The following is a 27,277-nucleotide window of genomic DNA, read 5'->3' on the forward strand; positions in this document are numbered from 1 at the left end:
TCAGAAAATAAAATAAAATAAAATAAAAAGTAATGGTTTTTAAACCGTTTTTAGCAGTAAATCTATGTGAACAACCACACGAATGGCTGAGCTTCAACAATAAGAAACCACTGGATTTCTGCGAGGGCTTGTTTTTAGCTGGACTAATGATTGCGAATGAAAATGACGACCACATCTGAAAACATCTAAACCGGATCTCTGCACGTGAGCTCCACACCTTCTCTGTGAGTCGCTTCGTGTGGACTCCAGACAGATACGCTGCTTTATTCCCTGCTGACTTGATAACTTTCACAGACGCGCTGAGACGAGCGAGGACTTCAGCGTGATCTCCGTGTGTTTTCAGTCTCCCCACAAAGAAATATAATGAAATCATCAGGCTTTCAATCGAGCGGTCTGTGTTTAGAAAACCACCCTCCTTCCTCTTCCTGAACGGTTTCCTGAGCGTCATCACGAAGGCCTTGAGATCTCCACCTGACACAACAGGAGAAACCAGAACTACCGCTGGAACTGCTGCAATGTTTTATGAGCTGTGATGATTCGGCGCGCCAAGATCTGCATTCTCTGATCGCTCTCGATATCACAACTCAGTTTGACTTGATAGAGCTTTCCCAAATATAGCATTATATGTCAACAAGGAAACTCTCTGAGCTTTGATCTTAGACTCTAGACATATTTGTGAAAGAAAAAACCTTAAACATCTGGGGTCTGTTAGTAATTGGGCTTAATAAAAGTATTTGGATAAGAAAGAAAGTGATGGCCTACTTAAATACTATTATTATCTATCTATGCTTTCTTAACTGATGGACTGGAGTGCTGTGGATTATTGTGATGTTTTTATCAGCTGTTTGGACTCTCATTCTGACGGCACCCATTCACTGCAGAGCATCCATTGCTGAGACACTGATGCAGTGCTACATTTCTACAAACCTGATGAAGAAACAATCTCGGATGACCTGAGGATGAATGCATTTTCAGATCATTTTTGTATTTGCGTGAACTATTCCTTTAATATGAAATTGAACACATTTTGGATGATGTCACGTGAAGTCAAAGCTATACGAGTGAATTTTGTACTTATAGTTTTTCTGGTTTTCTCATTTTCCAGTTTGCCGATGTCAAGCAATCTACAACCTAATAACATCACTAATAATTTGTGAAATCTTAGACAGTTGCTTCAGTCTGAAAGGCGTGTATTTGGCTTGGCAGAGACAGTCTGAATGCCTGGAAGTGTCCCTGTAAACAGACGTCTTACTGAAGTGCAGCACTCCGCAGAGGTTCAGTATGCTGTGACTCACGTGATGTTTTGTTTGCGCTTTCTGCCGACAAAAAAGCTAGAACACAATAAAACGTTGCCAGATGTTTTGGTGAGTGTTCTGCATCAGGGCTTGTGAAATGAGCAGGATCTGCTGATATTTGTTTGGTTCACAGCATATGGTTTGAATCTCTGGACTGATGTGAACGAGGTGTCTGAAGCGCATGCACGCCAGGTACAACATTTGTCATTTCCTCATTCTGATGACGTGGACGGCTGTTCTCTGCGTGCCTCAGGATCGAATGAAAGACAGAATAACACCAAAACAATGCTGTTTCACATGCGTTTTGTAATTAAGAAGTCATTCGCTTTTATCTAGAGTGACTTGAGTGTTACAGTACACCTAAAACATTGTTTATGGCAAATGAAATAATTTTTTTTAAAATACATATAACTTGTTACATCTTGCATCTACATCTGCATTAGCTTTCGAAGTTTGGGGTTTTGAAAGACATCTCTTCTGCTAATCAAGGTTGCAATTATTTGATCAAATACAGTAAAAACAGTGAAATATTTTTACAAATACAAACATCTGTTTTCTAAGTGAATCTCTGTTAAAGTGTAATTTATTTCTGTGATGCACAGCTGTATTTTCAGCATCATTACTCCAGTCTTCAGTGTCACATGATCTTCAGAAATCATTCTAATATGATGATTTGCTGCTCAAGAAACATTTCTGATTATTATCAATGTTGAAAACAGTTGTGCTGCACAATATTTTTGTGGAAACTGTGATTAATTTTATTTTTCAGGATTCACAGATGAACAGAAAGTTCAAAAGAGCAGCATTTATTTGAAATAGAAATCTTTTGTATCATTATAAATGCCTTTACTGACACTTTTGATCAATTTAATGCATCCTTGATGAATATAATTGTTGATATATTTGATGTACTCAAAAATGTATAGAGTAAAACCTTAAAATAAAACAATTTTTAGAATATAAAAATATGAATATAAGAATATTAGGTTCCCTAAAGATCTTTACACTTCTAAAGCAGTGCATACATAAATAGCTTACATTTTAGTTATTACCAATATGTTCATATTGTATATTTAAGCATATACAGATAGTTTGAATTCATGTGAAAACTAATGAGATCGGGCTGAATAATTAATCTAATGAAAACAAAATGTACAAACTGTATAAGATAATATAAATTAGCATTTTCTTCCATCAACTTGCCATTTAGAGACTCTTCACAATCCAGTAAACAGCCAGTGGTTCATAATTTCTACTTTCATGGTTCAAACCAGCAAGCTTTTGATTACCTTCAGCCTTCAGCTTTAGTCACTACACCACGTTATAGATTGAACACTTCAGCGTCTCTTCATCTCATGCTGTTTTAAACACCAAATTGTGTTGTATTTTTGCAGGTTCATCATGGGAGAGATCAATACGACAGCTGGGCTTTGAAAGGTAAGAGATTGTATTTTCTTTTATTTCAGATTAGAGCTGGACTCCTCCGTGTGAATGTTGGCAACACCAAACACATTGTTCACTTTGAAGATGTTTTGTTTGGAGGCTTTGACCGGCCTGGACGTGGGTCAGATGGATGATCCATCAAAACACAGCAAGAAATTGAATATTGAATAACAAAATAATGTATTTGGAAATAATATGGACGATAAAACATGATCAGGGCAGGTCCATCTGTTCCCCCTCACCTATTATATGACAGAACAATGAAAGATATTGGGTAATATTTTTCATTAAAAAAAAAAAAATCTCTTGGTTTTGTCTTCCAACCACAGCATTTGTTAAAATATGTACTTTAATGATGCAGTTTATCATCTAAATTGATGGTTTAGAGCCCTGAAATGAGTTAAACTGCTGTAGCCGTTTAGTAAAGTGAGTCCAAATGTTGACTCTTCTCTTGTGAAAAAAGAAGTACACTTTAACATTCTTTTCAAAAGAGTACTTATTATGAAGTACACACTGAATGTAATGTTTTTGGACACTAAATTGCATTATATTTTCAATTAAATGAAAATATATTATAGTTTAAATTTATATTAAATTAAATAAGCTGAACTTTGAGTGCTTTTTTGATTTAAGTAGGACATTTTTATGTCATTTCATAATTATATCTATTGTCTTTGAAATATGGTTAAAGTATTGTGTTGTTTTTATTTTTATTTGAATATAATTTAATATTATTTATATGGTTTTATTTTTTGTTTCTTATTGTGTATTTAAATATATTTGTAATAACACATTTGTAATAATTAAGTTGCAATTTAGTACATTTAAATTATATTAACTTATAATAATATACTTAACTTATTAAATTATGTCACCTTAATATCAAGTAATATTGAATAACACACTACAGTTAAAATCATAATCAAGTGCTTTACATGTGCTTTAGTATGTTAGTCAACACATCAAAGTAAGTGTACGTCTTTAAAGCACGATAAAAGATTAACCAAAATAGGTATTTCTTAAACTCTACTCAAGTGTGATAATTCATAAAAGTGTCTCATTAAGTGGACTTTCTATTTTTTAACTGTAAATGCAGCTTTTTAAGTACACTAAATGCACATTCAATACAATTAAGTGCACTGATTATAAACACTCACTTGTTGATATTTTGATTCATTCATTTTTAGCGTTTTTTATTTTTTTTTTTATTTTTTGTGTATAGAGTGATTTTATATTAATTTTATATTTATGTTAAAGTTCGATTTCTAAATTATTTAAATGAATTTCCCCCCTAGACGCATTACATTCTGTGTGCCGACCCATTGACTGGTTGGCTCTGGACTGCGGCACCAGCCTTAATTCAGCTTGTGTGATTGATTTAGTCATTAGGAGGTTGTGGGTGGCATCCCTCTTTTCTGTTTCATCTTTCTAATCATGTTTATTAGTCTTCTTTGTAAGTGTCCGGTGTCTGTGGGCCGTTTCGGTCCCTCTCGCCCCTGCAGTCCTGAGGCTGTAACGACGGTGCCTCCGGTTAAAACAGTGCGGCGTCTGGAAACAGGTGACGACGCTGACGAGTGCTGATCAGACAGCAGCGGCTGCGCTCGAGAAAGAAGAAACAATGGCGTCAGTGAGCGCGCAGACTCTGTCTGAAAGAAAAGAGCGTTTGGCTACCATCTCTCTAGCAAACGGGTGTTTATTCAACTATCAGCACTTGCATTTCCCAGGGGTTGATTTTTATTAAAACGAACAGATTTCCTTTTTCTTTTCGTTATATAAAGGTCACATTAAACTTGGAAAACTGTTCTGTTGACATTTGTTTGTGCTACTTTTCAAAAGCCTTTTAGACAGATTTTATTGTTTTACTCATGACTCGAACATTCTGTCTTAAGCAATAAATATTAGTTAAGCGTAATTTCAATCAATGCATTTTAAAAACTATGATAAACAAATAGTGAAAATTTTATCCCTATCTACGCTGGGTATGGAAAAGAATCAGCCTCCTTTAAAATAATCACATTTTGTTGCTTTGCAAAGCGACAAAATCTGATTCTTTTCTTTACCCACTGTATATAAACTGTTCAGCATTGTTAGCAGTGTTTTAATTTACAGTAATTTCATTTCAATGCTAGTGTGTTTTAAGGTCGTTTAGTATATTAAGTGATTGCATAGCTGATAGTTGAAGAAACACTCATATATATACACACAAGCTCATATGTGTTTACCTGGCAGACTGTTGAATACTTGGCCAGATTTACAAACAGCTCATCCCGCAATTACTGCATTAGTGATTTAGAGTTTTTAGGTCAGCATTTGCATTTCATTGGTCCAACTGGCAGAGGCCAGATCATCCAAAACACTTTGGAGAAGAGCATCTGAACACTGAGTCTGCTCACAGCAGCTGGAAGTGGTTAAAACACGCATGTTAGCCGTGATCTGTGTGATGTTAGTGACAGACAGCTGTAATTTACCTGACTGTAGAGGAAAAGCAGTGTCTGGAAGTCTAGCACAAACCATATGTGCTGTGATGATGTGCCCAGAGCTGGGTTACATAATGATACCTTATGCAGCTGCTGTGACGACTGCAATCAAATGGCACAAATGTGTGTACGGCATTGCCATAACAATGCAACTGTTACAACCACATAGGAACATGCTAAAATCACTCAGAACACCTTAGCATCTGCATAGCAGCACCCTATCAACCATCTACAACAACTTAGCAAATACATAGCAGAATTTTTGCAACCTTCTGCAACACCTTAGAAACTGCATAACAACATAACAAAACACTCAGAACACCTTAGCAACGGCATAGCAACACCCTGGCAACATCTACAACACCCTAGCAACTGTATAGCAACACACTAAAACACACAGAAAACTTTAGTAGCTGCATAGCAGCACCTTGGCAACCATCTACAACACCCTAGCAACTTCACAGCAACACACTCAACACTTTAGAACACTTTATTAACTGCATAGCAACGTCTTAGCAACAATCTACAAGCCACTACAAACTGCATAGCAATGAACTAAAACCCTTAACTATTTATAACACTAACAACTGCAGAGCAATGTCTTAGCAACCATCTACAACACCCTAGCAACTGCATAGCAACACACTAAAACACTCAGAACAATTTAGCAACTGCATACTAATGCCTTGGCAACCATCCAGAACACCCTAACAACTACATAGCAACACTCTAAAACACTCAACACTTTAGAACACTTTAACAACTGCATAGCAACACCTTGGCAACCATCCATAACACCCTAACAACTACATAACAACACTCTAAAACACTCAACACTTTAGAACACTTTAACAACTGCATAGCACACACCTTGGCAACCATCCATAACACCCTAACAACTACATAACAACACTCTAAAACACTCAGAACACTTTAGAACACTTTAACACTGCATAGCAACACCTTGGCAACCATCCATAACACGCTAACAACTACATAACAACACTCTAATAACAACACTCTAGAACACTTTAACACTGCATAGCAACCTTGGCAACCATCCAGAACACCTTAACAACTACATACAACACTCTAAAACACTGGCAACACTTTAGAACACTTTAACAACTGCTAGCAACTACCTTGGCAACCATCCATAACACGCTAAAACTACATAACAACACTCTAACACACTACAACACTTTAGAACACTTTAACAACTGCATAGCAACACCTTGGCAACCATCCATAACACCCTAACAACTACATAACAACACTCTAAAACACTCAACACTTTAGAACACTTTAACAACTGCATAGCAACACCTTGGCAACCATCCATAACACCCTAACAACTACATAGCAACACACTAAAACACTCAGAACCATAGAACACTTTAACAACTGCTAGCAACACCTTGGCAACCATCCATAACACCCTAACAACTACATAACAACACTCTAAAACACTCAACACTTTAGAACACTTTAACAACTGCATAGCAACACCTTGGCAACCATCCATAACACGCTAACAACTACATAACAACACTCTAAAACACTCAACACTTTAGAACACTTTAACAACTGCATAGCATCACCTTGGCAACCATCCATAACACCCTAACAACTACATAACAACACTCTAAAACACTCAACACTTTAGAACACTTTAACAACTGCATAGCAACACCTTGGTAACCATCCATAACACGCTAACAACTACATAGCAACACACTAAAACACTCAGCACTTTAGAACACTTTAACAACTGCATAGCATCACCTTGGCAACCATCCATAACACCCTAACAACTACATAACAACACTCTAAAACACTCAACACTTTAGAACACTTTAACAACTGCATAGCAACACCTTGGCAACCATCCATAACACCCTAACAACTACATAACAACACTCTAAAACACTCAACACTTTAGAACACTTTAACAACTGCATAGCATCACCTTGGCAACCATCCATAACACCCTATCATTGTCACTGCAGGTTTTTACACAGATAAGCGTCACTCACATTTTCTTCAGAGCTCTGGATTTTTAAATCCTGGGAACCTTCAACTGGAAAATCTTCAACTGGGCTCCCATAGAATATACTAATAAAATAAAATGTTGGAACATAATGAATATGAACAATGTGTATTTAATACAGAGAGGTATGTAGAGCACGCTACTTTAAAGGCTCATGTTGGCTCTGAGCGCAAGGAACAGGAATTACATGACAGTATATTTCAGAGCTCTAATCAGATTCATGTGCACTTAAACTTTGTTTGCTTTATCATATCAACGTTTCATTTCTTCTACTAAACTCTGTGGAGTATTGTCCTAACTTTATCAGTTTCCTTCAATTTTTAAATTACAAGTTTGCATGCAGGTTTCTCAACCCAAACAAGGTTTTGTTTAGTCTAGCATGTGATTTCTAAGAAACACTCATAAATTACATTTGCAACAACGGTTTACATTTTCTCAATGTCTGATCTTTTCCATATTTACCAATATAGATTATTGTTCATGAGACGTTCTCTGATATAGCATATCCGACCACGCTTCCCACATAACTTCCTCTGGTAATTTGTCACTAATGCAGCCAACGAGGCATAAAATGTGCGAGCTTATGTCAAAATAATCCTTTGTGTGTTTTCTATTTAAATTGGACTCACACAGCATAAATCAAATGTGTTTTTCTTGAATCTGCGATTAAACCGGACCATTAAAACACAAGGGAGATTGAAACAGGCGCTTCATTATGAGCGACGCTACATGAAGCCTGAATCGCACCACTGTGCCGCGTGTTGCTCTTGGAGAGAAGAAACCCAAACCATCTTTGGATGTGACGCTCCCAGCATGCACTGCTCTGTGCTTGGTCTCACTGTTATTTTCTGTACAAACAATTAGGATACAATCATGTTAATTAACCTACTGATCTACTATTTAAGCTTCTTCTTCTTCTTCTGAGACAAAATTTGGACTGTATATCCTCCTAGATTTTTCAAGCTACAACCACCAAACTCGAGTCAGGCCTTCAGACTGGTAAAAAAACATGTTAGGATCATGTTAATCATGTTAGAAACATGCCAGCAACATGTTAATCATGTTAGAAACATGCTAGCAACATGTGAATCATGTGAACAACATGCTAATAATGTTAAAAACATGCTAGCCAAATGATAATTGTGTTGAAACACGCTAACAACATGCTAAATCATACCAACCACATACTAAAACATTTTAGCAATATGCTAATCAGGGGTGCGTTTCCCAAAACCATAGTTGCTAACTTAGTTAGCAACTATGGTTTTGGGAAACGCACCCCAGGCTAGAAACGTGTTAATAACGTGTTACTCATGCTAAAACATGCTAGCAATGTGCTAATAATACTAGCAATATGCCAAAACATGCTAGTAACATGTTAAATCATGTAAACGAAATGCTAGCAATGTTTAATCCTGCTAACAGCATGCTAAATAATGTTAGCAGAATTTTTAGTAATGTTTAATAATTGTTAGAGAATTTTAATTATTGTTAGAGAATTATAAATTGTTAGCATCATATTAATAATGTTACAAACATGCTAGCCAAATGATAATCATGTAGAAACATCATGTTAATCATGTTAACCAGAAACATGCCAGCAACATGCTGAAATCATGTTTAACTAAACATGCATGTTAAATAATGTTACAAACATGCTTGCCAAATGATTATCATGTTGAAAAATGCTAAATAACAACATGCATGTTAGCAATGTTAATCATGTTGGCAATGTGTGTGAACAACATCTGTTGGCAAAACATGCCAGCCAAATGATAATTGCTATCTAAATCATGCTATCGTGTTAGCAATATGCTATCAACATCTATCTAATCTATCTTTCTAAACTTTTAAACTTCAAGCTTTTACAGCTGGTTCAAACTTTCAGGCATTGCTTTCTCAAGCCAACCTCAAAGTTTGCTCACAAACTTTACTCATCTAGCTGCTGTTTTTGAGGTTCAGGGGTCTTCATTTGGAAGAGGAACGAGCTGGAAGCAGGTTATCTGAGGAGGCCGCTGTATTGGTCATGTTGACTAACCTCGCTCGACTTTATTAGCCAACAACAAGTCATTTATAGGAACAAACTAGCATGACTCAGTGGAGAATGATTCATGGCTTCCACTCCACTTTCGGCCCTTTCCAAGCCGTTCTGTCCACAGTGGATTTCGCTTCTCCTCGACTCGCTCGGCAAACAGAAAGGTTCAGTGATTCAGCCTCACTGCCTCCATTGTGTTTGAAATGGGACAAAATAGTCATCTTCAGCTGAACTGATCTGAACTAAAGCTTTTCGGGTGGTGCTCTGTTAACTCGATGTTTGTAGGTTATTGTCCTGATTAGGACAGACACCAGGAGAAAAACAAGCAAGTTATCACTTTTTAGAAATATTATCTGATGAATATTTTCTGATGTTTTGTTGCTTTTTTTTTTTTTTTTTTTGTTACACTACCATTCAAAGTTTTGGGTTGGTAAGCTATTTTTAATGGCCCTGAAAGAAGTATCTTCTGAATAGAAAGTTCAAAAAACAGAATTTATTAGAAATAGAAATCTTTCTAAATTATTCTCCCTCTCTTTTTCTTACTCTCTCTCTCTCTGTTTTATAAGAACGATCAAGGACCTGCTGTATCTCATCCTGACATGCTGACATCTACATCTTGTGTGTGTGTGTGTGTGTGTGTGTGTGTGTGTGTGTCCTTTTTTTGATTGTCTGAAGTGACAGAGAACACTGGAAGCCTCAGTGCTATCGCAGTGAATACTGTAACCGTTCTGTATCCCGGCCTGCATCACAGAAGGCCTTGTTGTAGCACATAGCCGTCCTACACTGCTGGAAAATAAGTCTTTTGTGAGCTTGATGACAGATGTTTCCCGTTACGGATCTTACTGAGAGATGAGATTGGATTACTCAACAAGCAGATAGCCTGCTGGACCTTTGAAATGTGTTTTGTTTAGTTTAGTTAATTCAGCACAATATGCTGAAGATCCTCAACGTGAAGACTCGTCATGACACTCCCAATTTTAAAATATTTCAAATATTTTCTGTCCCTGAAAAACGCTTAAACTGCAGACATCATGGTGTTTCTATATGGGTCAGTCTATATTTTAAGGTACATTTCATGTTCATTGTTGATAATTAGATATTTTTTCTAACAATTTTCTCAAGAAATACATTATTATACACACTGAGAGAATGCATGTTTTTCAGTATGCTTCAGTTAAAAAACATTATTATACACACTGAGAGAAAATATTTTTACTCTTCAACTGGAGTACTTTTGCTAAATAAGAAAATATAAATTTTTACTCTTGTGCACAACTATCCTGATCTTCATCAACGTCGTGTCAAGTTTTTCATGGTTTTGCAATATTTTTATTATGAATTTTAATTCAAATAAATATTACAATTTGAGGTTAACCTAATCAAGAAAATAACATTTGGCCTGCCATTAAAATATAAATATTACAATTTGAGGTTAACCTAATCAAGAAAATAACATTTGGCCTGCCATTAATATAGTGTATAATATTTGGTCTGTCATTAAAATAATGTAATATAATACAATTTGTACATTTATTTTGTTTTTTATGATTTATATTGGATAGTTGCAGACTTTTTTTTTCTTTGCATTTATTATATTGTGAAATGTTCCCTTAATTATGATTATATAGTAACTATATATAGATAGTTTGATTTATGCTTTAATATATATATTAATATATATATATATATATATATAGCTATTATATATATTATCTGCACTGTTGAAGCTTACAGAAAATGTTCTGGATAATGAAGCAAGTTTAATTTTTCATAATCCAGAGAACAAAAGAGTTTTGTTTCTAAAGTTTGTAGCCCTGTCTGACTGCAGTAGCAATATTTGTGCATGCTATTTGCCGTGTCTAATGCATCAGAAAGAGGTTTTTGCCCTGGCAGGCTTTTGCTGGAATCGGGCTCTATTGGGTTTGTTTTGCTTGAGTGTGTTTGGACAGTTTCTCGTTGGCTGCTCTGGAAGCAGCTGATCTCTGCTCCATTTCACTGGTATTTAAGTATTGGCGTTGAGCCGCTCACCCGGGGAAGGCGAAGGTAACGTGTATTTGGCTGTGGTTGGGTCTGTGGGATCCGCCGGCTCCTGCTGAGACACCTGGTGAAACGCCAGCCAGCGTCAGCCCACATTCCTCCTCTGTGTTCAGCGGCGCTCATTAAAACTAAACTCTTTCTTGACCCGAACCTCACCACCAATCCATGAACATCAGTATCTCAGTTTGTTCTTGAATCTACTTTAATCGCTTAATTGCTCATTCAGTGTCCAGCAGTGAAACTAAAGGTTTGCTTTCAATGGTTCCCATAATTCATGCGTTTACCCAAATCAGTGCCATCTGTGGCCCTCCTCCTTTGTGTCTGCTCACAGTTTTCTCAGTATGAGCTCACCGAGATGAAAGCCTCTCTAAGCAATGCTGTAAACTGTTTAGATATAGCGGACGTCATTACAAAGTGCATCTGCGCCATGAGCCAGTCACACTTGGGCTGTTTTCAGCACGTTAACCATAACGTCTGCCACTTATTACAGTTTATGAAGCAAATATCGCACACTTCAAAGCTATTGCATTGAGTATAGTCAAGGAAGCTTTGCTTTGAACGCAGAGATTTTGCCCTGAGTCTACCCAAACATTTACGTGCGGTGTTACGCAATCAACAACAAAACAAAAGTAGCTTTTGCAGTTGACAATTTTACCATTTTTATTACCAGATTGTATTTAAGAGCAAACAGAGTGAGTTATTATTATTAGTCCAGTAGGTGGCAGCATGACTGAGTCATTGAATCATTAACTCAAATGATTTGTTCAAAATACTGATTCATTCAGGAAACTAACACCACTTCTGTGTTGCTTGGAGTCGCGACGGTAATAATAGTACATAATTATATAAATAGTTTAAAATGGTTGTCATTGGCAGGATGAACATTTTATCTTGCATCATCTTTGCGTGCTGTTTGACCAGATATCCGTCACATAACTACACGCTGTTGTCCTATAAAGAATCAGTAGGTAATAATATTTGTATAAACCCTACATACACAAAACTTCATTTCACGATGGACGTCACTGACGGAATCTATCGGATTAATTCAGTCAGCTAACTCTTCTGAACGAGTCATTACTGTAAAAGAACTAACGAGTCATGTGCTTGTGGGTCAGTCTAACATGGTAAGTTTGTGATTCACTTAAAAGAACCAGCTCATAAGAGTGATTTCTTCGTGATTCACAAAGAAGAATTAACAAGAATTAACAGTACTGCGTTACAATAAAATAAACCCTTACGAAAATTAACCATGGTTTTACTATAGTAAAAGTGTAGTATGTTTTTTTTTTTTTTTTTGGCGTGTTGATTTGTATAACCACAGTTTTATAAACACCATGGTTAAATTATAGTTAATGTAGCAAAACCATGGTTAATTTGTGGTTACCGTGGTTTAACTACAATACAATAACCAGATTTTATTTTTTATTATTTTTTAAAATTAATTATTATTTTTTTATTTTTTTATTAAACCCATGGTTAATGTTTGTAAGGGTCTGGATTTTGCTTTGAAATCATTGCAGGCTGGGTCATTTTATGTTGTAAACCAACAAAAAATTGAAAAATATCCAGACTGTTCTACATTTAAGGAAACCCATAATCTCTTCTGCTTTAAAAAATATAACTCATTATTATGATTTAGTGTTACCTGTTTGGGAAACTTAATAAAGTCAACATATTACAGTTGATATAATGTTAAAATACACATACATTTGTTGTTTAATATTCAAGTAGCACTTATATTATATACTGTACATGTTTTCAAAATTCACCATATTTTCCCAACCTCTGTGCATATATTTTACAAGATATCTTCAAAATATGTTTATGGTTGTGTTCACACTTTTTGGACTTGGTCTGTTGAAATGATCGTCTGATCAGACTCTTGAACAGCTTCTAAAAAAAAAGCCCTGGGATTGCAGAGTCGTGCAAATGTCTGCTGTGTAAAGATCTGTAAACGAGCGCTATGGACGTGCGAGTCTGAAACAAGTAGCGTTTCAGTTTTCAGCGGGGAGACGGGCCGCTCTCTGAAGTGATGTTGTCCTGAGGCTTGAAGGGGTTGGTTTCATGAAAAATCACTCTTGACTCGGGCCGAGCACGGAAATGAGATCCAGACGGGCCAGCGCTGTGAGCGAGGATACTGGGAGTCGCAGGCTTTTATTGCAGAACAGAGTGTTTTCGTGTGTTTTTAAGAGGCAGCTCATTGTTGCACTAAGAGCACTCGTAAAATTCATCTTAAATGTTTGGCTCAAGAGGAACGGACAGTTTTAATTTACTTCTACTGTATATAATTTACCTAAACATTTATCTTGTGTAATTTATGTTAAATTATGCAGAGACACCTGTAAGTAAACCATGACTTCCCAAAGAGTGTAAACACTGAGGCTCTGTGGCGCTATCAAAACATGACTCTGTTTTTTGAGCGGTGCGACATGTCAGCTTCTGGCTCCGCCGGCAGTGTGTGTCAAGGATGGCACTGCAGGGTTACCTGGGAAATAGAGAACTGGGCGTAAGGAGTGGTACTGCACCGAGGATTGATTTGCACGCTCTCTTTAATAGCTGTACTGTATGTGTGTGTATCTCGCCGCAGTGTCCGAGGTGCAGACGCCGGGAATGGCATCCGAGTGTTCATCCCGGACATCGGCATGTTTGTGGTGGGTCTGGTGACGTGGCTCCTGTGCCGCAGTCTGGAGAAGCCGCCGCTGAAGGATGTGTCACAGCACAACAGCGACTTTGAAGTGGACGATCAGGTGAGAAAACACAGCGCAACACAACACACAGACTCCTGAAACCAACACTAAAGTGAGCAGTCTGCCTTCTTCAGTGTCTCAGTTCTAGTATTGATGCCAAGACTGAGCGATACGGCCAAAAACGTTATCACAGCATCATCCGATATCAGTATTTCTCACTATATTCATTTCATACCATTAATGTGTTTGTTAGTCCTCAAGAATGAGTAAAAATGTAAGTTGGTTGTTGACAAATAAACTCCACAGATTAAGCTACCTTTTCATTTTGGCCCAATGAAATGTGTTTTATTTTATTATTGTTTTCCCCAGAGATTCATAAAATTAAACCATCATTTTTAAAATGCAATCAAAATGTGCATGAATAAATAAATGCATTTTTTTTTGTCAGATAAGGTCCTGTCCCACAGAACTTGTATAGTGTTTAAATTAAAACATGGATGAAAGAATATCTTTGATATATGGTACTCCTTAAATATTAAGTATTCAACTCAGCAAGGACCCTTCGTGTCAATAAGTCAAGCCTACTGTCTGCACAAATAAACTAGTGGAGATTAATGTGGCCTAATTCACTTTCAAGAGATCGCTTTCTCACTTACTCCATCTAAAAATACACAGAATCTTTTAAATATAATGTGTGTGACCAGCTAATTGATCTAGAAAGAATACAAATATTTTTAGTGTATTGATTTCCACTAAGTGCTTGCTTTGAATTTGATCTTCTGCCATATAAGATCCTTCAGTTCCTATGAAAACATACATTGAGCGGATGGAGACCTTTGGGCCTGAAGATGCATAATGTAGCTAAACACTGGCTAAAATTGCTTTAGAAAAACTAATGATGAAATAAAAGTGCAAACAGAAATGATCAGAATCCTGCGGGTTTGGGAAGTTACTGTAAAATACAATAGATGAACAGGACTTCTGATGTTCATAATTGAAACAATACTGTATTTTATACACTACACTGGTACTTGTCACTTCATATTTCACGTGTGAATGATTCATTAGACAAGACTTCTCAGACCCTTCCCAATCAAGTTTTATAGCTTAATTCTATAGTCTCACAATTAGTAGTGCTTGTGTAGAGCTTGTTGAGGAGAGGTGTGCTATTTCTAGTCTACTTTTCTTCACCTGAGAGTCAAAATAAGTTCCAGATACTTACCGTGTTTTCCAAAATATGTCAAGTTTTTTATCATCTAAAATGTGCTGCAACTTTTATCCCAAAGTGACTTATATAGTGCAATTAAAGGAATAGTTCAGCCAAATGATAATTTGCTGAAAATGTATATCAGTGTCTCAGCAATGGATGCTCTGCAGTGAATGGGTGCCGTCAGAATGAGAGTCCAAACAGCTGATAAAAACATCACAATAATCCACAAGTAATCCACAGCACTCCAGTCCATCAGTTAACATCTGGAGAAGACAAAAGATGAAACAAATCCAGCATTAAGATGCTTTTAACATTGCTGAGACACTGATGCAGTGCTTCATTTCTACAAATCTGATGAAGAAACAAACTCATCCTAATCTTGGATCATCTGAGAGTGAGCACATTTTCAGCACATTTCAGTGAAGCCTTTTAATGTTTGCTGATTATCATAACATCCTACACTCTACATGATGTAAGTTCATATATGAAATTGTGGTCTGTCAAATGTAAATACGATATGTAATGAATATTATGTTTACTGCCTTGGGTCTCTATAATCAAGCATATACAAGCTACTGAGTCTGGCATTAACCTTAAACCAGATGTATGCAACATTAATCATCAGATATTTGCATTGTCACTGGACATTCAGTGGCCACGTTTCCTAATCACTCACTTTTTTTCAATGCTATTAGCAATGCATTTGCATTCCAACACGTGTGTGTGTGTGTGTGTGTGTGTGTGTGTGTGTGTGTGTGTGTGTGTGTGTGTGTGTGTGTGTGTGTGTGTGTGAGTGTGAGTGTGTGTGTGTGTGTGTGTGTTCAGGAGGTTCACATCTGGAATACATTTGCTGGTGTTGTTTTTTCGGTGGCGGTGCTAAAGTTACCAACCCCCCATCCTTGCCTTTTTTTCCCCGCACTGATTCTTTTTCTTTATATTTCATATTCCATATTCTCTCCTGAGTTTAATTCTATTCTGAATAGGTGACATGCCATATAGATCTGTATTGATGTTTAAACAGGCATCATTGGTCGATGGGACAGTAAGTCGTTTGGTAAAATGTTGGAACGCTTTCCCGCATGCTCAGACCTTTATGGATCGTGACAGGCAGATAATTAAGACCATGCTGTAAGTGTTTAAAGGTGTGCGGATGAAGTCAAGTTGTTTTAATATTATTATTCTTATTACAGAAACCAAGAAAAACAACTAGCAGTAGCTCTTCCAAGAAAAACAAGCCAGCATGTCAATAAGACAGGAACAGCTGAGCATACAGCTCCACGATGAACGAGAAATACAAGAATTACTGATAGTGTTTGACTCATGATGACAATAGCTGATGTTATGCTGATACACATGAACTTTAAAGGGGTCATGAACTGAGAAATCAAAATTATTCTGAATATTTTGAATCAGTTTTTGTTTTTATATTTTCAGTTTTAGTAATTCCATTTAAGTGAGTAATTCTGTGTGTGTGTTTTTAATTTTTAGTTGTCGCTAATTCTCTGTGATTTCTCTTTTGAAATGGCATTTATTTTGTTGTGAACTCCAAATATATCTCTCTATGATGAATGTTTAATGGTAAACATTTTTAAGATTCACGAAGAGGCTGTCAATTCATAAACTAATCAACAGTTTGTCCACTTTGCAGTGGGGGACTTTCAGAGCCAATCAAAGGGGGTTTGTTATTTGAGTGTTAATTTTGACCAGTGAGGTTTTGCAGTGGGCGGGGCTACCACAGAATCAAAAACAAAACAAATACTCAACAAACTGTACTGTCACGGTTTGTGAGCATTTAGGTAGAAAGCGAAACGTAAAATATGAAATTTGAAAGCATTGGAATTTGTTGGTGGATTGATGGTGATTTTGAAATTGACACAATGGGAAAAAGTAGTGCGAATAATCTCAAGATTATTGAATATATAATGTTAAATAAATTGGTCTGGCTTATCTATTTTAATTACTCATTTAAATCACTAATTCATTAGAGATAAATCAAAACAAATCACATTGATGTCCATGATTGATTTCAGCACCATGGACAGCACAGACGATCACCTGTCACATCGGGAATCTCCATTACTTCCATGTGTTCCTTAGTTAATCACTCTGATTGCTTGATGCAAGTGCCAAGCATTTCTCACATACACTCCTCTGAATGAAATGCAGAGTTTTTTGGGGATGGTTTCTGTCTTTCACCAACCATTTTGGCTTACCTGCCAATATATGACAAGAATTATCTTACATTTACATTAAGTCATTTGTAGACACTTTTATCCAAAGCGACTTATAATTGGGGGATAAGTCTTGAAGGAATACTTCACCCAAAAATGGATGCTCTGCAGTGAATGGGTGCCGTCAGAATGAGAGTCCAAACAGCTGATAAAAACATCACAATAATCCAAAAGTAATCCACAGCACTCCAGTCCATGTCTTGTGAAATACGAGTCCAAACACAAACCCTTTACAAAGCCTCATCTTCTCATCAAGAGTGACTTGTTCTGTCAGTTAGGATGATCAGCTAGAGATATTAAAGTCACATGGTTTTCTGAAGTTCTACCAGAAGGCTGTTTTTGTGTGGTTTTGCCCATTAAGATGAGCTCTTTAATGGAACTGCACAGAGTACTCATTCACTGTGGTAATATGGTAAATATAGTCGAGGGAAACGCTGTCGATTTTGTTGTTTTCACAGCGAAGCGAGGCTCGTTCACATAAACAGCTGATTTAGCTCAGCAGGGCTTGTATTAGTTCAGTCTGGGTATGTTTAACAGCACAGAGAGTGGCTAGCGTTTAGAGAGGCTAGCAAAGACCTTCGGCTAACACTCTAACGAGGGTCTCTCAAAGTTACGAACAAACGTCTTTCATAAACGTTAGCACAACAACATTAGGACTACATCATACATAGAACGTTTTTTTTCTGGAATATTTTAGTTGGAGGAACTAGCTGATCAAAACTAACTTTTCCATAATGTTTGCAATAAGAGAAAATGGAATGTTAATATTTTCTTGAATGTCCACATAACCGAGAAACGGTTCAGCGATCATTCAGTAATGCTTTCATAACGTTACCAAAACGTTCTTAGAACATATTTGTGTTAGCCGCGCTGACGTCAACAAGCGTGTTTGTGATCTGATCGCTGAACCTGCAGACAACATCCGAAGCACTACTAACTTTCAGACTGAATTCCTCACATGCATTCAGCTTTATATAATGTAAAGTTTTGTTAATCCTTCACAAATCTGTCTTGAAGAACTGTGTTTTTTCTGTGAGCGGATCTTTCATGTGCCATCATTTGGTCTCCCAATCTTTACACCCATTCCCCAAAGAATTAGGTCACATTTAATATTCCAGAATAAGACTCCATTGAATTTCTGGTTTTGAGTATCACTGGACGACCCAAAAAATGTTTATCTGAACCTGACGGATGTTGTCTTTGAAACTGAAGTCTATTCTGACGGTTTTTTGAGTTTTGCTGAGTTATGGGTTTGAATTTGATTACATCTGTGCCGGGGAGAACCGGAGACTCACTTTAACTCCTCTGCTCTTCCTCAGAGAGACCAGATTCATCTCACAACAGATCAAACAGAAAGAAAGGATTGTTTTGAACATTCTAATACATTTGACTGATGTTTTTGAAGTGATATTTGCTAAGTCAGAATTTATTTATTTACCTATTCATTTATTTAAGAGGCTTGTAATTGTTACTTTTCTAAGCAATCATACTTAAAATTTTCCTCCTGTAAACCACCACAACTTGTAGATTTCACAGGCAAAAGCCACTCGTGTTTTCTTCTGAGAAGTCTAGTTTGTCTTTGTTGTCAAGGATAATAAAGACATTTTCCTCCATATTTCTTTTGATAAACGCTTTTAAAAAAAACACTAAAGATTGTAGACAGACTCGGCAGGATTTAATCAAGCCTGTAGACCTTCATCCCATTACAGCCTGTGTTAACTTAACTCACTCTCTAATGCCTTTTTATAATGAATCTTGGAATAATAGCTGTAAATGACCACAGTAGTGGATTCAGGTTCATATTCTTTTCTTGTTGTTTTATAGTGAAACTTGGTGTATCTTTCTGAGTTTTTTTCTCTTTTTTTCATGTTTTCTTTTCCTTGTGCCTACTACAACGGCAAAGTTGTGAAAAGGAAGCCAGTGGTGATGTAATAATAATAATAATAATGGATAACCGTGAACATATAAGTAATCCAGGGAATTTTAATCAGTCTGGTTCAAAACAGACTGGTACAACAATGTCTCAGTGATGTGGCACTTGGACATTTCTGACCAATTAAAGCATTTCAGAAATGCCAAATGTTCTGTGAATATATATGATATAAAGTTTGGGGTCAGTAAGTATTTTGTTTTATTTTTTAAATGAGTCTCTTCTGCTCATCAAGGCTGCGTTATGTGATCAAAAACACAGTAAAAACAGCAATATTTGTGAAATATTATTACAATTACAAACAGCTGTTTTCTATGTGAATCTCTGTTAAAGTGTAATGTATTTCTGTGATGTGCAGCTGTATTTCCAGCATCATTACTCCAGTCTTCAGTGTCACATGATCTTCAGAAATCATTCTAATATGATGATTTGCTGCTCAAGAAACATTTCTGATTATTATCAATGTTGAACACAGTTGTGCTGCACAATATTTTTGTGGAAACTGTGATACATTTTATTTTTCAGGATTCACAGATGAATAAAAAGTTTAAAAGAACAGCGTTTATTTGATTTGCATTTTATGCAACCGGACTTAAATGCTTCAAAAAAGCATCTAACATCTAACTGTCTACCCATAACCATTGGATTGGAAGTTATAAAGAAAAAAAATAATCTTGCACTCTTTTATGATTCATTGTAAACATCCTTCATTATGTTTTCAGGAAAAGGAGGATGAGGAAGAAGACAAGAAAAGTGAGAAACTGGAGCTTGAGGATGAGCTGCTGTTCGAAGACTTCGAGCTGGGCGATGAAGACTGTGAACTTCCTGAGGAGGAGGAAGTGGACGTAGAGGATGGAGAACTTGAGGAGGCCGACGTCGAAGAAAGCACCAAAATGAAGATCCTGCGGCAAATAGCAGACGTGGCGTCCAAACTCAAAGAAATCGTTGGCAATCTGATTACCAGTGCAGGAAAAGTAGTCGTAACCATATTATTGGGCCTCACAGGTAGGTAGTGTTGAGACAGACATCACTCACGACACAAGATCAATAATCAGCATTCATTTATAAACTGAAGATGAAAACAAGCTCAAGTGTGTTGTTATATCCCAAAGATCAAACAAAAAGAAGTGTTTACTCATCCTCAGATTTGTAGAAATGTAGCACTGCATCAGTGTCTCAGCAATGGATGCTCTGCAGTGAATGGGTGCCGTCAGAATGAGAGTCCAAACAGCTGATAAAAACATCACAATAATCCACAAGTAATCCACAGCACTCCAGTCCATCAGTTAACATCTGGAGAAGACTAAAGATGAAACACATCCAGCATTAAGACGTTTTTAACTAAAATATGAGTCTATAATCCATAATAACACTTCCTCCAGTGAAAAAGTGTTCTGGTGTGAATCAGGAGAGAAATCTGCACAGATCAAGCAGCGTTTAAACAGCTCTAAACAAATATGTGTCTGGATTTTTAGAGACACAGCAGATGCACTTTTTCACTGGAGGAAGTGTTATTATGGATTATAGACTCTATGTATTTTAGTTAAAAACATCTTAATGCTGGATTTGTTTCATCTTTAGTCTTCTCCAGATGTTGACTGATGGACTGGAGTGCTGTGGATTATTGTGATGTTTTTATCAACTGTTTGGACTTTCTTACTGACGGCACCCATTCACTGCAGAGCATCCATTGATGAGACAGTAATGTAAAAGTTTTCAAAAGAATTTCTGCAGAATTTCAGGGCAGTTCAATAGGAATCCTCATAGTCTGATTGGTATTTTTGTGTAAGGGAGTTTATAGGGAGAAAGATTTTCCCCGATTTAGTGTCCAAATTGGACTTTTTAAATCGCTTCAGCACTGAATGGATGTTTTTTTGCACACAGATTGTGCCGAAACTCGACTGCACCTTTAGTGTTGGCTCTGGAAACGACTTTTCTCAGCCTTCTCTCAATGTGTCCTTGTTCCAGGTATGATGCTGCCGTCTCTGACCTCCACTGTGTATTTCTTCACCTTCCTGGGCCTGTGCACCTGGTGGTCTTTCTGCCGCACGTTCGACCCGCTCCTCTTCAGCTGTCTGTGTGTCCTGATGGCCATCTTCAGCGCCGGACACCTCATCATGCTCTACCTCTACCAGTTCCAGTTCTTCCAGGAGGCCGTTCCGCCTGGAAACAGTTACGCCAGGTGAGACAGCACTGCCTGTTACCTGTCAAAGAGCTGGATTTAATAGGATGTGAACGCTGGTGTGGTTTGAGCCCTAAATGTATTCAGGATCAATCCTGTAGACGCGTCCCCACCCCGTTTTAAAACATCCCGTCAAGGCTGTGGCACTGAGCTTAACTTGTTCAGATTTGCTGCAGTATGTAGGACCTCAGCTGAATGCTCTGATTTATGCTGTTGCTCGTTTTGCACATAAAAGGTTTACATTCCGACCGCGAGCTTAAACCGATGTTCGGCCCGCATGCAGCCGGATCCCTTTACTGTGACCAATGAGATTACAGTGCTGCTTGAAAATCAGACACAAAAGGAGAATTGAATTAAACGATCCGCCGAGCGGGAATCCTGCATGTTCCTGCGAGTGTCTGGTGGCCGAGGAGCTCAGTCTCGCTGATTTAGCGAACTACCCCGTTGTGTTATGTGGCTTTACAGCGACGGGTGTCTGGTGTCAACCTGAACGAGTCAGTATGAACCGAGCTCATGTGTGCTTATCTTGTCAAGCTGGTTCATGATTAAAGGCTGAACTTCAATGGATAATTGAAATGTACAGAGAATGTCTTCTAGGGCTGGGGTTTTTAAACTATGGGGTCTGCGGGGTTATATATATACTGTATATATATATATATATGAAGACTTGCAAAAACCTTTAAGTCCGTCTGAGATTTTTCTTTCAAATGAACATTTTTATCAGGCTCCTATTAAAATATAAGTTGACATTATTGGAAATAAGTCTTTGAATAGCTGACTAATAACCGTTTCTTTGCTGTAAAAAAAATAAAAAATTATAATAAAAAAATTACAAAATAATTTCTTTGCTGTTAAAAAAATAAAAAATTATAATACTATACTTTTTTTATTATTTTATCAAATTTTAGTAAATATATAGTTTTTACTCATAATATATATTTTGATTTTTTTATAGTCTACAAAGTCATAGTTTTTATTATTTATGTATTATTTTTATTTTTAACTTTTTTATAACAAATACAAACAAACAAATAAATGTATGTTATTATTACATTATTACATTTGATGAAGAAATACATAAAGTCCTAAAAAATAAATTCATAAAATGTAAAAACTCAATAATAATAATAAAAGGAGATTAATTATAATTGCTTTATTCTGTTGACAGCTATGGTTTTTAAAACTATGAAATAAAAAGAAACAAATAAATATTATGTTATTATTATTATTATTATTATATTATTATTATTAGATCTGCTGATGAAATAAAAACTCCTGTAAATATTGCAATTATTATTGTAAATATACTTTTAAATATTTAATATTTTTTTATTTATTTATTTAATTTTACATTTAGTTATTTTGAATTGAATTTTTTAATGTAATTTTATTTAATTAAAATTGTATTTTTGATGTCATGTTTTGTTTTTAAATATTGCTACAAATCCTGTCACTTGAAATAATTAAAACAAAAAAAAAATAATATATATATATATATATATATATATATATATATATATATATATCTATATATATATATATATCTTTATGCATATTTGCTTTATTTATTTATTTATTTATTTTTATTCATTTATTTATTTTGGAGGAGATCATCATATTTAGGGATCACTGGTATCAAAAAGTTGGAAAAACCCAGTTCTAGAGGAAGAACGAATGATATTAATTAGTGTTTGAGTTTTTTAGGGCTACTGTGGACCCGGTGAAGAGTTATTTGTGCATATCCAGAACGGCTGAACAAGTTCGAGCCCCGGAGGCTTTCCCTCTTTTACTGAAGAGCTCATGTCTGTTTAATAGCATGTGAAAAACTGGCTAGAAATTAGTCATTAAAAGCCTCTGTGGCTTGTTCGGCTCATCATTTAAATCATTTGAGCTCAGCAGCGCTGCTCTTTTTAAGCTTTCGGTTTGCATCTCAAACCAGAAACGACCTACAAGCCGACTCTGTCAGACTCTATTTCCAGAAGTTTGATTTAAAGAGTCAATATTCAGTTTGCTTTCAGAGATCTTGATTTAGTTCTGTGTTTTCTGTGGCGTCTGCCCAGCGTTGCGCTCCAGGAAAGACCTCGCATCTGAGTAAAGTGCAGCAGGCATGAAAACTTTTATTTGTATAAGTCTTCAGGTTTGTGGGATGTAAGCTGTTTATTAAGCTGTAAGTTTTCAGATCTGGTACTAAATTTTTTTTTTTTCTTGAATCAAGTAATTTTTTTCAGAAAAATCTTTAAGAAATACATTTTTTTAAATAGTTTTTTAAGCAATTATAATTAATCTCCTTTAATTAATGGGATAGTTTTTACATTTTATTATAATTTATTTTTTAGGACTATGTATTTCTTCATCAGATGTAATAATAATAGCATACATTTATTTGTTTGTTTGTATTTTTTATTAAAAAAAGTTAAAAATATATATTATTTTTTATTTGAAAACTATTACTTATAGAATAAAATAATCATGAATAAAATAATAAAATAATTATGAGTAATCTTATTATTTACTTTATAAATTGTAAAAAAGTATATATGATTATTTAGTAATTTTATTTTATTTATTTTTTACAGCAAAGAAACGGTTATTAGTATTTATTTTAATTTATTAATTTTATTTATTTTATTTTTTATTTTTAGTAAACGGTTGTTATTCAAAGACTTATTTTCGTAGTTTTATTTATTTTTGCTATATAATTATATATATATATATATATATATATATATATAATTTAGTATGGTAGATGAGTTTTAAAAACTAATATATTTTTGACGGATTGTATTTATTAAAATGGATTTCCTCACTTTTACAAACATTATCAGTTGTAGTAATGGCTCGTGGACCTGTGGCCATCTGAACAGTGTTTGGACTGTGACGATGGGCTGTAATGACCGTCAGTTCATTAATTGATTTTCCCACAGGCAGATCCTTAAAGCTAGATGCTTAGAGAAGCACGAAGCCGCTGAGACGCTGGTTTGGTTGGCGGCGGTGGCATTGAGAGTCCAGGTGTTTCTCATTAGGACAGGACGGCTCCTGGCCTCGCTCACATTACACAGCTGCTTTCAGGGAGAGAAAGAGAAAAAACAATCAAACGTGACTCAAAGAGTCTTTGAGTAACGTAGATGTGATTCTTCTGGATGACGTCTCGGTTGGTGTCTCCTGTGGCATCAGCGGCTGCTCTGTGTTACTCTGACGGTCCGTACACTGATGTTCCTCGCCGGATGAGTCAGCAGCGGAGACAGGGCTAATTACTGAGAACTGGTGCATCTCGTTAAAACGTGTTGCAAACATCCACCCAAACACATAACTGATACCAACTAAAAACAAACACCAGAAAATAGCTCTTCTGGTCCTGCGTCAACTGTATGTTTGTGTTCTCTCTATTAAGAAAATAAATGGGTTATTTGGGTTTCGAAAAGGTGGAAAATATCCAGTAAATTTTGGAAACATTCCAGGATTTTTTTTAATATTCCAGAGATTTTTTGGAAAGTTTCCGAAAATTTACCAGAAATTTCCCACTCCTTTGCAACCCTAGTTATTATTATTACATATAATTAAATAAAATGTTTTTAACATTATGAAATAAAAATAAAATAAATGTTTATTATTATTATTATTATTATTATTATTATTGCATGTAATGAAATCAACAATTTCCTAAAAGATAAATGTATAAAATGTAACAGCAAAATAATAATACTAATGACAATAATAAAAATAATAATAATAACAATTATAACATGTAATGAAATTAAATTTAATTAATTAATATCAATTAAATGTAAAACAACAACAACAACAGCAACAACAATAATAATAATAATAATAATAATAATAATATAAGAAAATAATGATTGTTTTATTAATAGTTTTTAACACTGTTAAATAAAAAACAAATGTTTCATTATTATTATTTTTATTATTACATATAATCATAATAAGTACATAATAAATTAACATAATAAATTAACTCCTAAAAATAAATGTTTAAAATCTAACAAAAATGTGCAAAATGCACAACAACTAAAATGTATAAAAAAATTAAATAAATAAATAAATAAATAAATAAATAACATAAAATAAAATAAAATAAAATAAAATAAAATAAAATAAATAAAATAAAATAAAATAAAATAAAATAAAATAAAATAAAAAAAAAATACCATAAAAGGGTGTAAGTGATATAAATTCACCAACTTTACAGGAGGGCCAAAAAATAAAAAACCAACAGGCTTTGTAAATGTTCAATAAGTTAAAGTCTTTGGTTTAAAATGAATAACAGGACCAGAAGGTGTAAGTGGTATTGTGTCCTTTTGGCAGTAGACAGAGCTCATGTTCAAGTTAAGCTTTTCATTCTAATGTATAATATACAATTATTAAGAATATATATATTTTGGCAGTAGAAAGAGCTCATCAAGAGCTTTCATTTGATACATATATATATATATATATCCATTTGACCCAAAAAGTCAATTACGCCCTTCTGGTTCTCGACCCTCGAAATTATGCTTTTGGGCTGAATGTTGCCCCAAATGCACGACTGACAGCTAAATCCAGAGTCTTGAAGACTTTGAAAGCCTCCTGCGTCGGCTGTTTGTGTGGGTTTTCTCTGTTACAGTAGATTTGTAGCTGCTCAACGAGATTTCAAAACGGCAAAACCGTGAGCAAACACTACAAATAAACAATCATCCTGACCTCTGAAAGAAGCCAGCCTTAAAACTGTTACTCCGCTCATCTGGGTCGAATCCACATCCTGAAACCTCAAACGCATTCAGAGCTTATAAAAGACACAGATACTACACTCAAGTCTGAAACCGAGCTCAGAAACTACAGCGAGGGCCAAACCAAACAGACACAGACCTTTCAAGAATACACCCTGTGGGAGAAGAATAAAAGAGACGAACACGCAAGAAAGTGGAAAAGTGAGCATAGAAATGTGCTTGACTAAACCACTTCATTCAACCACAGAGAATTAAGTGTTTTTTACAGGATCGAGCAGTTTCTTCCTCAAACAAAACCCGAGAAACACTCTATTAGAGGAGATTTGTGAGCCGAAGCCTCTGGGATGAAAAACAAAGAGCTTCTCTCTGACCTTCACATAAACAGCAGAATCAGAAGCAGCTCTGTGGTGAAGACACGCTTTTGATTGCACACTGGCGGAGCTCTAAATATGTGGAAATGCCAGAGAAGACTCTATTTTGGGTAGAAAAAAATGCTAATTTAGCAAACCCGGAGATTAAATGCAAATGCTTTTCTGTTGATTTGTCTGTTGGGTGCAGGAAGCATTGCTCAGACGCTCTTGTTTATAGCTGGAAATAACTCATATTTCCCACTGTTCAGAAGTTTAAGGTCTTTTTTTTGAAAGAAATTGATGCTTTTTCATCAAGGATGCATTAAACTGATCAAAAGTGACTGTAAAGACATTTATAATGTGACAAAATATTTCTGTTTTAAATAAATGCTGTTCTTTTGAACTTTCTATTCATCTATGAATCCTGAAATATAAAATGCTTTGTTTTATATAATGCATACTCAAAAGTTTTAGTAAGTATACTTTTATTTAGCAAAAATGCATTCAGTTGATTAAAAGTGACAGTAAAGAGATTTGTGAACAAGAAATTCAAAGAAATGCTGTTCTTTTGAGCTTTCTATTCATCTGTGAATCGTGAAAAACAAACCGTTTACACAAAAATA

The 27,277-nt window shown here is 35.5% G+C and overlaps 1 protein-coding gene across 1 annotated transcript in view; it reads left to right on the forward strand.

Annotated features, from left to right (window-relative positions):
* Nucleotides 1-27,277, forward strand: part of LOC109058302 (piezo-type mechanosensitive ion channel component 2) — a 128,962-nt gene that overhangs the window by 39,320 nt on the left and 62,365 nt on the right. The window contains 4 exon segments of the mRNA XM_042714028.1: nt 2,690-2,732; nt 13,928-14,087; nt 20,121-20,403; nt 21,367-21,580. Coding sequence (XP_042569962.1) covers nt 2,690-2,732; nt 13,928-14,087; nt 20,121-20,403; nt 21,367-21,580 — 700 coding nt within the window.

The sequence above is a fragment of the Cyprinus carpio genome, chromosome A24, assembly GCF_018340385.1.
Source record: "Cyprinus carpio isolate SPL01 chromosome A24, ASM1834038v1, whole genome shotgun sequence".
In the NCBI taxonomy this organism is placed as follows: domain Eukaryota; kingdom Metazoa; phylum Chordata; class Actinopteri; order Cypriniformes; family Cyprinidae; genus Cyprinus; species Cyprinus carpio.